This window comes from Branchiostoma belcheri, unplaced genomic scaffold (assembly GCF_001625305.1).
Source record: "Branchiostoma belcheri isolate BF01 breed outbred unplaced genomic scaffold, Haploidv18h27 scaffold103, whole genome shotgun sequence".
NCBI lineage: Eukaryota > Metazoa > Chordata > Leptocardii > Amphioxiformes > Branchiostomatidae > Branchiostoma > Branchiostoma belcheri.
The window spans coordinates 707,454-719,003 of NW_017802414.1; the positions used below are offsets into that span (position 1 = coordinate 707,454).

Consider the following 11,550-nt stretch of genomic DNA (forward strand, 5'->3'; position numbering starts at 1 on the left):
TATATATTGCTTTTAAATTGCTTTGCTGGAAAATATAATAGAATTTGCACAAAATTAAAAGTAGAAAATTAATGTCAAACATATATTTAAGACCAAGTACATGCATCTAGATCCTACAACTTATAATTCACTGATGCATATGGTACACTACCAAAAATGCCAACCTTGTTTTCTTCAGCGAAGAATAATATTCTTTCACTGACAAAATAACTCTTTACCCAAGAAAAAAATCTTGTCCATTTCTTCATGCATGCACTGGAGGCGACAAAGTCAAAACAGGATGGCATTATGCTACAATACTATGATTTATTACTTGAAGTAAACAATTGAAATTTATATTATAAAGCAGTAAAACACTTTACTACACAAAACATCAGAGATATGAATTGACTTTGAAATCAGCCCCAATGGCCTTGTAACAATATTTTGGCTATGAAGTCTAAAAAAAATGTCAACAGATTTTTCTTTTAGGTGGAAAGGGGGCGCACTTACCTTCTATCTGTTTGGTTTCATCCTTTTTTCTGTTCCAAAGTTGATTTCTTCTGCAAGCTGACTACGATCAATTTTTCTTCACATGTATACAATGTCCTCTTTAACTTAATTTTTACTTTATATCTGACTTAAGTCAATAACTGACAAAAATAAGTAACCAGCGCGGCTTCCACATCTGACTTATGTTCAAACCCCCTCAACTGCGTTCTCGGATTTGAAGCAACCATGCAGGGGTTCAGGAAAGGACATATAAGACGTTAAGAAAAAAAAAAAAACTAGTAAGTTAAGGAAAAAAGTTACATCATCTTGAACATTACCAGGCAAAATAAGAATCATTTTTCTTAAACTTTCTTGTATTTTGTAAATGTACTTTCTAAGAAAAACGATAATAGCCTTTCTTAAACTTTCTAGGGAAGAAAATTAATAATGTTTAAGAATATGATACTAGCCATCTCCTACTTCTAATCAAAGATGTTATATCTTTCTTGTTTCTTTTCTTATCAGGGTTTGTCAAGAAAGATAAGATCTAGATTCTTGTATTTTCTTAACTGTTGCCAAGAAAAAACAAGAACGTCTTTTTAAAGCTTTTTTAATAAAATTATGGTCAAGGAAAACAAGAAACATTCAAAAAGAAATACTAAGCAGAGCTTTATTCTAATCATTGATTTAGATATCTTACATTTCTTGCTTTTCCAATCAGTGTTTGCCAAGAAAAACAATAACCAAATTCTTGTATTTTCTTGAACATTACTAAGAAAAACAAGAATGGCCTTTCTCAATCTTTCTAGGTGACATAAAGAAGAAACTTTTTGACATTTGACGTAAATTATAAGAAAAAAAATAACAACTTAAATCTGACCACTTTGATGTCAGGTAAGAAAGAAATCTTACATGGAGATCGAATAAGATGCTGGTGGAAGTTCATTCACGTCCTGGATGGTAAGATACACAAGTACCACAGAGCCACATTGGTACACAAGGCCTTAAATAACCTGTTACCCCATTCGAGCGCCGAATATTTACCTTCTGCAGGGAAAGAGCTACTAGGAACACTAGACTAAATGCTTCTGATCAGCTAGTAGCCCTTGAGACAGGTTCATAGGAGGCTCCTGGCCTACTCTGGTTGGCTTGTCTGGAACTCCCTACCACAAGACGCCAGTGCAGCAATGATGACTGGTTTATTTGCAACACGTGTCCAGACATACCGTTGCAGCCTTATCTGGCTGAATTAGGGCATGATACAAATCTTGTGTAATTCTTAAAATCCATCACATGTCTATACCCTTACAGACAAGGTACTATTACTAATTTATCAAAATCAATTGTACAAATATAGGCTAAAAGACAAGGTGCGTACTGGTTAACATTCATAAAATAGCTTTACAGTAAAAGAGAAGTATTGATTAAAATCCATTTTACTTTACTATACAAGGCTAAGAGGCGAGGTACTAATGATTAAATTCCATTCAATAATTTTACAGTAAAAGGTAAGGTAGTATTCGTAAATCTGGAAGTTCTACAGTTGAACTGGGTGAAGTTATCCTTCGTTCTCAGTTCTCTGCCGTGTACGTTTCCCCGTTTCGAAGGCAGCCAGCATGAGAAGACAGGGGATTTAGAAATAGAAACAGCAAACTTCATACACAGATTGCGTCTTCTCGAGGACAGGGGAGTGAGAGATAGCTGTTTTAGTGCGCTGACATACCTAACATATGTTCTGCCTAGAATAACTCTACAAGCCCTCTTCTGTACGGCTTCAATTTGCTTCGGCTGGAGACTAGTGAGGCCAGGATGCCACACCGGACGGGCATACTCTAACAACGGCCGAACAAAACCACAGAAAACTAGCACTAGGTCGTTATCGTTAAGTCCGTGTTTCTTCAGGACACGCACTAGGTAGAGCTTACGGTTGGCTTTACTGATAATGGTATTAACATGAGCGGACCACTTAAGATCGGCTTGCAGTATGACACCAAGTACTTTAGCAAACTGAACCACTTCTAAATATGATGGTCCTACAGACAATTGTGGAGGAGGAGGTGGGTTTCTCATGAAAGATATAACCATAGCTTTACATTTCACTGGATTGAGTTCAATGTAGTTACATTTGGTCCAGCACACCAGACTGTCAATGTCCCTTTGCATGGTGGAAGGGGTAGTACTGCGTCGGGACTCGGCCAACGACATGTCATCCACGTATTTCCAGCCAGTCGCCGAGCCTTCTTCGTCCGGAACAGCGTCGTTTATAAGTGCCAGGAATACGAGGGGGCCTAACTTCGTTCCTTGTGGTACTCCACATGAAAGAGCTAGCCATTCAGAAGTTGTTCCTTGATACTTCACACGCTATTGACGGTTGGACAGGAAGGAACAAATCCAGGGGATGATGGATCGACGTACTCCAAGTGTGAGTAGTTTGTTGATGGCGGTAGGGTGGTGAACGCCATCAAACGCGCGGGTAAAGTCAGTCAGCACTAGTGTGCTGATGTGCCCTGGTTTGTCCGTTGATCTCGCGAGGAAGTGGACTAGGCTTGTAAGGTAATGGGTTGTTGATTTCCCCTTGAGGGTTGTTGACTTTCCCTTGAAGGACAGCACAGGACAGAAGAGAGTGGAGAGCGGTGGAGGCCCGCATCGTCGATAGATGACTACAGCGGCGAAGATAATGATGATGATGAGGGATCCATATTGGCGGGTGTCAATCATGGGTAAGATGTCCTGCATGCACCAGTCGGTTATGAATCCTTCACAGACTTTTGAAAAAAAATGGGGGTAAGAGAGATCGGTCTGAGTTTCTGAGGGCGAGGCGGATTCTCCTTTGGTATCGGCACAACATCGGATTTCTTCCAGCAGGTACGTACAGTTCCTTCCACTAGCGAGGCGTTAACTATGTTGGTTAGAGGTTGACTGAGTTCAAAGGCGAATGAGACGGGGAGAAATTCCATCAACACCGGCAGACTTGTTCAGTTGAACCGTTCTCAAACGGTGGTACATTTGCCAGACTGACACTTCCGGGGGAGGGCCTGAAGCTGGTAAGTATGCGGGTAAATCTTCCAGCATTAAGGGAGGGGACTGCTGTGAGGCTGATGCCAAGTGTTTGTTGATCTCGTTTGCTACCTCTCTGGGGGAAGCAGGGTCCACGCCTGGTACGTCGATAGGCGGTGACTCTTTACGGATGTTAGCCATTTCTTTAATATTTTGGTACCACTTCCTGGGGGTCTGCTGTCTTAAGATTCTGGATCCTGTCCCTGTAGAATCCCTCCTTGACTATAGCAATCTCTCGTGCGATCTTGTTCCTTAGTCGTTTCCAGATGTCTGTGTCGCCTTTGGCAAAGGCTTTCTGACGATCGGAAATAAGGGATTTAAGGTGAGGTTTGTCCTTTACGTGGAGACGTACAGCTTTTGTTGGGAAGAATTCTTCGATGGCATTACTAAGTGTAGTGTAGAATGCAGTACACTTAGCTTCTGCGTTTGTTGCTTGTAGAACTTCATTCGCATTCCACGACTGGTTCGTAACCAAGGACCCGAATTCCCTGATGTCCGAGTCTCGCATGGGTCTGACTACTTTTGTGCGGCTACGGTTGTTGGATCATGGAGCACCTTTGTTCCCCAGTCAGTATGACACAATTGTGGTCACTTCGTCCGACAGGGGGCGCTGAAGTAGGAGACTGATAAAATTTCCAGACGTTTGTGAGGATCTGGTAAAGTACCGCGTTGCCTCGAGTAGGAACTTGCACAACTTGTTGTAAGGAATGGTCACGACAGAGGGTACTAGTGTCAAGGTGGTTCAGATCTCCCATCACGCCGATGTCTGGACAGGGGTTCTTCAGTGCATCAATCGAGTCGGACAGGTGGGATACCAATGCAGATTCGTTTCGTGAAGCTGGGGGATTGTACACACCACACAGCGCAAAAGACGAGATGTCCCGTGGGAGCCAGTGCGGGCGGAGGTGTACCCAAACACATTCCAAGTCCGGTGGAACAAGTATGTCCAGGGCCTTTGACGATATAGTTGCTTTGGTGTGCACTGCTACTCCACCTCCGCGTTTGTCGGATCGACATTTTGAGAACGTGATAAAATTCGGTATGTCAGTAGCTGAGTTCGGCAGGCTGGGGGTAAACCAAGTCTCGGTTACTACCGCAATATCGATGGAAGTGGTGGTCAACACTGCATCAAGTTCGTCAATCTTGTTCACGAGAGATCTGGCGTTTGACAGAAGTATGCGAGGCATGTATCGTCGTTGACCTGGTACGTTGTTTTGTTGATCGATTTTGCATAGACGCAGCTGTCTGACACGGTCTTCAGAATGTTGAATGCCCCATCCTGATTTGCTTGTGAATTGCGTCGTGCTGTTCCCTCTGTTTTTGCATATGAAGTCAGAAGACGGTTCTATATGTCTATTGCCAACGACAGTTTGTATAACTCTCTGTAAGTTCCTACCAGCCCTTGTTCCTCTATATCTTCCCCGCATTTTCAGGACGCCAAGGCTTCTTAGGTGAGACTTCAGTAGGGGCTCAGCAGGCTGTGTCAATCGCCTCAGGCTGCGTAGGAATCCGGCGGAGTAGAGGAAACCGGAGGACGCCATGACGCCAGCTGAGATAAACTCCGAGTCGGAGATAGATTCTGCACACAAAGTTCAGGTCTCGGACTAGACTGACAATTATATACACTCACAGACGTTTACAAGACACTTATATTGCACATAATCCCGAAAAAGGTCACACATTAGCCGGTTGAAGACACCGGGGGAGGCGCTCTGTAGGAGAGAGGTAAAACCGCGGCTGCTCGCTACAGAGCGTAACCAGAGCACCCTCTCTTTAAACTTTCAAACGACTATTGTCACACAAAAATAGTATTTATCTGATCACCCATCTGTTCAAAATCGGTGGAAGTTTAAAGAAGGGGAAGAAACAAAAGTTAAAACAATATGTCTTCCCCACACCACTTCTGTGGTGAAGCCATTAAAATGGCCAACTCTATTTATAGTGTACCTTACACATAACTTTCACAAAGGTGATGGGCATGCCATGAATTGCATAGATATTTAGTTGACAAATTTGTAAACTGTGCAAATTTTGACATAACGACAAAATAGTATAACTTTCCTTTAAGCGATTAATCTTTTAGCAGACATTTTTGTGTTACATGGGGTAACTTAAGACATGAAGGATGTATTTAATTTTGTCATTTGGGGCTACAGTGGACATGATGTACATAATTAATTGCATTTATTGGAACTTTACGGTCATTTCAATAAAATTTGTAAAGCTCGATACTAATCTCAGAACTTGTTTTTATATTGAAGTCGGAAGGCACTTGGCGATGGACCGATGGAACACGTCTTAGTTATAATAGCTGGGCACCAGGAGAGCCAAACAATGTCAATGGGGAACAGGACTGTGGATGTCTTTATTCTTATTTTGCCTTTGCGTATTGGGACGATCAGCCGTGTCACCATCTGCATTTCTTTATCTGCCAAACAGGTAAATAACTTTAAGTTTATTTTCCACCTACAATTATGGTCATTCTTTTATATCTTATCTACAAACATATTATTGAGTATCAGAAGAACAATATTCTTAGCAGAACATGCACTTGTAACATGATAAAGGTTAAAGTGTATAGACAATTGATACATATATGACTGACCTGTATTTTAAAAGCTTATGGCTAAGTTAATATGTTATTAAGTCCTCTGCGTTAGTTAAAAAAACGTGTTGCGATTTTAGTCGTATTATATAGTTTTGTCGTAATAAAAAATATTAAAGTAGCAGCTTTGGAAAAATTGTTTCGATTCTGCCCAATTTAGACATCAACGAATGCTCTAATAATAACGGCGGTTGTGACCACAACTGTGTGAACACTGAAGGGAGCTACAGGTGTACCTGCCGTAATGGATATCAGCAATCTGGGTTAACAGGCTGCATTGGTAGGTAAAGCCCAATGCCTAGGAAAAAATGTTTCCGGACGAAAGCTAGAAAAACCTGAAGAGCCTATTTTTTTGTGTGTGAACCTCTGCAAGGAAGATAATTTTCCGAGCTGATCATCCCTGTTTAGCTCCATGATCTAACACCTCTGTGATAATACGTTGTACAATCAGTTTTCCAACATTGACAACGGAAATATAAGTGTCACAATGCTTTGGTAACTGTTTTGGATCACAAGATTGTTAAAAAAAGAAAAATTAAATCCCTACCTGCGCAACATTTTACTCCTATAGGCCCGGGCCCAAAGGTCTTTGATAGCAAGGTATATAAAGTGTTGCTTAGATACTGTATCTTTAACACTATAGTCAAATTTGTGCCCAAAAGGCCCACTCTCCCCGACCCCTTGAATCTTGTTCGATATGACGTCATTCGAACCAAATGGATGTTTGATCCGGAGTTACCCGCGGTCATTTACAGTAAAGCCGCTACAACCGCTACTTCAAGCCCTTTTTTACTTGGGATTCACCAAACAGGAAAAATCTACCTTTCCAAGAATATGAACTGTTTTAAAAACATTACATCTTTGCCGTGATTTTATTGTGTATATGTAATATGTAAGGAAGCTACTGTCGTCCTCACGTGTTACCTTGAAGGTCAGAATTATTTTTAAGCTGTTATAAGATCCAGGTCCCCATATCCAAGAAACATAGCATGCCTGCAAATATGGTATTTTAACCACTTCCAAAAGTCGTTTAAAATACCTCACCGAGGGCTTGTTTGGAAGACCAATGATTTTCGCATATTTCTGTTTTAGAGCTTTTTTTTTAAATATGGCCGCAATAATGAATTATCGGTATCTAAAGTTAAAACAAAACTGTGTTTTAGCTATTTTTTTACTGTAATTCGAGTTTTAGTTAAAAAAAATCCTAATACAGAAAGTTTAAATTTACTGTAATATGTCCGAAAATTTACAAACCAAACCTTCCTTTTGATATTCGGGGCTTCTTAAAATCAGCTGTCTGGTTCTCGTGAACCCTTTTTGAAATTTCGGCTGAGTATCAGATGCAGAAAAATTATCACCATCTATACTAAAAATATATTTTGTCTATCATAGTTAGATAAGACTAAATCACCGATTAATTTTTCTTCTAAATTATTTCTAGACAATAACGAGTGCTCCAACAACAACGGAGGCTGTGACCACATCTGCCAGAATACCGGAGGCGGCTATCACTGCTCATGCCATGCGGGGTACCAGCTGTCAGGATTAAAGCAATGTGTTGGTAGGTGACCTTAAATGCAACGTATAAAACCAAAGCTTGGCCATAAGCTTTTACTTCACATTCTCGACCTAATTCACGTGATTAAAATAAAATTGTAATCTTACATATAATTTAATGTTTGATTGATTTAAAATGTTCTTTTCTGCGTTTTAGATATCAACGAGTGTTCCAGCTCGCCTTGTCATAACGGCGGAACCTGCCGAAACCTCATCAACGCCTACCACTGTGACTGTCAACCTGGATGGAGCGGCATCAACTGTCAGTCAGGTTAGTCCTTAAAACTAGTAATGGTCAAAAATATAAGACAATCGTGTTCTGTCAAACTACACGAAGGTATTGTCTAAAACATTTAACCGTTTTGGCACAAGAACAATAAAATGTGTAATATAAGAGGGAAATGTTCTATCGATCTTTATACAAAATATCCCTAAGCTTGTACGTGATGAAATGTTCTATTAATTTCTGCCTGTCAGATGTAGACGAGTGTTCCAGCTCACCTTGTCGTAACGGCGGAACCTGCCATAACCTCCTTAACTCGTACCGCTGTGACTGTCAACATGGATGGAGCGGCGTCAACTGTCAGGAAGGTCGGTCACTGTATCTGCATTAATATGACCAGATTGATTTGCCAAACAGCACAACGCAAAAGTAAAAAAAAAAAATAATAAGGTTCCCGTATAAAAGCTTTTAGAGAACAGTGCAATGTGTAAGATGAGAAGACTTTTCTTATCCGTGATGTTTTTTTTTACATATTTATAGTGCAAACTAGAGATTCGGAGATCCCATGCCTTCGTTAAAGGGATATTGTTCTAGAGAAATGAACATGTGTATTCTCTCCTTTTTAACAATCAATTCGGTCTAGAGTACAAAATAATCTCTGTACTGCTTTTTAAAGATTTTAAAGACTCGCCGTCACCCGTGTTAGGCCCCCATATGTTATTTGATTTTGTACTGTTACGGGAAAACAAAAACTGTTACAGGAAATCATACGTACTTTTTATGATCGAAGTAATTCCTGCATCCCATGTTTCCAAAAAAGACAACCCTGCCATTTCGGTTACCATGGCAAGGTTATCTGATACCATCATCCTAAGGTGGGTAGCTGTCTGATCAGTTTTTCAATAGTCAATGGCCAGAAGGTCGTTAACCTGGATAAAGACATCAACTGCACTTCCAAATTTTACAAAAAAAGCCCATCGTACTTACCCACAAGCCACTAGGGAGACAAAACTTACACCACTTTATCTATATCTCAAAACATATACACCATTCCGAAAGGTAGGCAATTGTCAATCCAAAACTTAAACTATTGACAAGGGACGAACGAACACAAAAGGTCCACTGCAAACACGTACGAAAACCAACGGTTCCCATGTTTGAACTCAACCTTGGTGTCTACAACGGTAACTTGCCTACAAAAAATCATAAACACCAATAAAACACCCATAAACACTTATACTAAAGTTATCCTGCTAACAAACTGCAAGAACAAAAGGGACACTATATTGACGTAGGGGCCCCCTACGAAGCCAAAATGTGCACATGGCCTTGGTCTCCACAATGGTAACCTGCCTGCCAAAAATCATGAATATCAAACCATGCCTTCAAGAGTTATGCCGCTAAATCCAAAGTTTCCCACAAAAAATCGGATCGATTCCATGACTATCTCCCGAATAAAATAAAGGTGAGATGCACTATGTATGTAGCAAATTCTCGACAATAATGATGTTAGGATAATGTTTTTGTTCCCTTAACCAGACATAAATGAATGTGACTCTAATGGAGGAAGAGGACCATGTGAACAAGCATGTATCAATGAGTATGGCAGTTTCCGCTGCTCCTGTCAGGCCGGATTCCTGCTTGATACAAACGGAGTCTCCTGCGTCGGTAATTGCTGCATTTATGCAAACTTGTACAATCCTTTGAACGTTTGGTAATGTTTGGATCATACAAACAAAGGTATAGTCCTGAGACATTGTCTCATTAAGCAGTTTTGACACGCGAATGGTGTAATGTAAGAAGACAATGTTTGTATCCATCTTGATTCAATATACACTTCTACTTTTGTGATAAAATGTTCTATTGATTTCTGCAGATATCAACGAGTGTTCCAGCTCGCCTTGTCATAACGGTGGAACCTGCAGAAACCTCATCAACGCCTACCACTGTGACTGTCAACCTGGATGGAGCGGCGTCAACTGTCAGACAGGTTAGTCCTTAAAACTAGTAATGGCCACAAAATGAAATATAAGACAATCGTGTTCTGTCAAACTACACGAAGGTATTGTCTAAAACATTTAACCGTTTTGGCACAAGAACAATAAAATGTGTAATATAAAAGGGCAATGTTCTTATCCATCTTAAGGTAAAATATACCTTAAATTGTAAGTGATAAAATGTTCTTTTAATTTCTGCCTGTCAGATGTAGACGAGTGTTCCAGCTCACCTTGTCGTAACGGCGGAATCTGCCAAAACCTCCTTAACTCGTACCGCTGTGACTGTCAACATGGATGGAGTGGCGACAACTGTCAAGAAGGTCGGTCACTGTAACCGCATTAATATGACCAGATTGATTTGCCAAACAGCACAACGCTAAAGTAAATAAATAAGGTTTCCGTATAATAGCTTTTGGAAAACAGTGCAATGTGTAAGATGAGAAGTCTTTTCTTATCCGTAATGTTTTTTTTACATATTTATAGTGCAAACTAGAGGTTCGGAGATCCCAAGCCTTCGTTCAAGGGACATTGTTCTAGAGAAATGAACATGGGTATTCTCTCCTTTTTAACAATCAATTTGGTCTAGAGTACAAAATAATCTCTGTACTGCTTTTTAAAGATTTTAAAGACTCACCGTCACCCGTGTTAGGCCCTCATATGTTATTTGAATTTGTACTGTTACTGGAAAACAAAAACTGTTACAGGAAATCCTGCGTACTTTATTATGATCGAAGTAATTCCCGCATCCCATGTTTCCAAAAAAGACAGCCCTGCCATTTCGGTTACCATGGCAAGGTTATTTGATACCATCATCCTGAGGTGGGTAGCTGTCTGATCAGTTTTTCAATAGTCAATGGCCAGAAGGTCGTTAACCTGGATAAAGACATCAACTGCACTTCCAAATTTTACAAAAAAAGCCCATTGTACTTACCCACAAGCCACTAGGGAGACAAAACTTACACCTCTTTATCTATATCTTAAAACATATACACCATCCCAAAAGGTAGGCAATTGTCAATCCAAAACTTAAACTACTGACAAGGGACGAACAAACACAGAAGGTCCACTGCAGAGACGTACGAAACCCAACGGTTCTCATGTTTGAACTCAACCTTGGTGTCTACAACGGTAACTTGCCTACAAAAAATCATAAACACCAATAAGCACCCATAAACACTTATACTAAAGTTATCCTGCTAAGAAACTGTAAGAACAAAAGGAACACTATATTGACGTAGGGGCCCCCTACGTAGCCAAAATGTGCACATGACCTTGGTCTCCACAATGGTAACCTGCCTGTCAAAAATCATGAATATCGAACCATGCCTTCAAGAGTTATGCCGCTAAATCCAAAGTTTCCCACAAAAAATCGGATCGATTCCATGACTATCTCCCGAATAAAATAAAGGTGAGATGCACTATGTATGTAGCAAATTCTCGACAATAATGATGTTAGGATAATGTTTTTGTTCCCTTAACCAGACATAAATGAATGTGACTCTAATGGAGGAAGAGGACCATGTGAACAAGCATGTATCAATGAGTATGGCAGTTTCCGCTGCTCCTGTCAGCCGGATTCCTGCTTGATACAAACGGAGTCTCCTGCGTCGGTAATTGCTGCATTTATGTCAAACTTGTAC

General features: G+C 40.4%; 1 protein-coding gene across 1 annotated transcript in view; it reads left to right on the forward strand.

The window, feature by feature from the left end:
- The window catches only part of LOC109475264 (fibropellin-1-like), a 24,205-nt gene that overhangs the window by 10,031 nt on the left and 2,624 nt on the right, over positions 1 to 11,550 (forward strand). The window contains exons 4-11 of the mRNA XM_019775867.1: positions 5,790 to 5,967; positions 6,294 to 6,413; positions 7,575 to 7,694; positions 7,848 to 7,961; positions 8,168 to 8,281; positions 9,453 to 9,581; positions 9,790 to 9,903; positions 10,117 to 10,230. Of these exons, the coding sequence (XP_019631426.1) occupies positions 5,790 to 5,967; positions 6,294 to 6,413; positions 7,575 to 7,694; positions 7,848 to 7,961; positions 8,168 to 8,281; positions 9,453 to 9,581; positions 9,790 to 9,903; positions 10,117 to 10,230 (1,003 nt within the window). The remainder of the gene's footprint in view (positions 1 to 5,789; positions 5,968 to 6,293; positions 6,414 to 7,574; positions 7,695 to 7,847; positions 7,962 to 8,167; positions 8,282 to 9,452; positions 9,582 to 9,789; positions 9,904 to 10,116; positions 10,231 to 11,550) is intronic.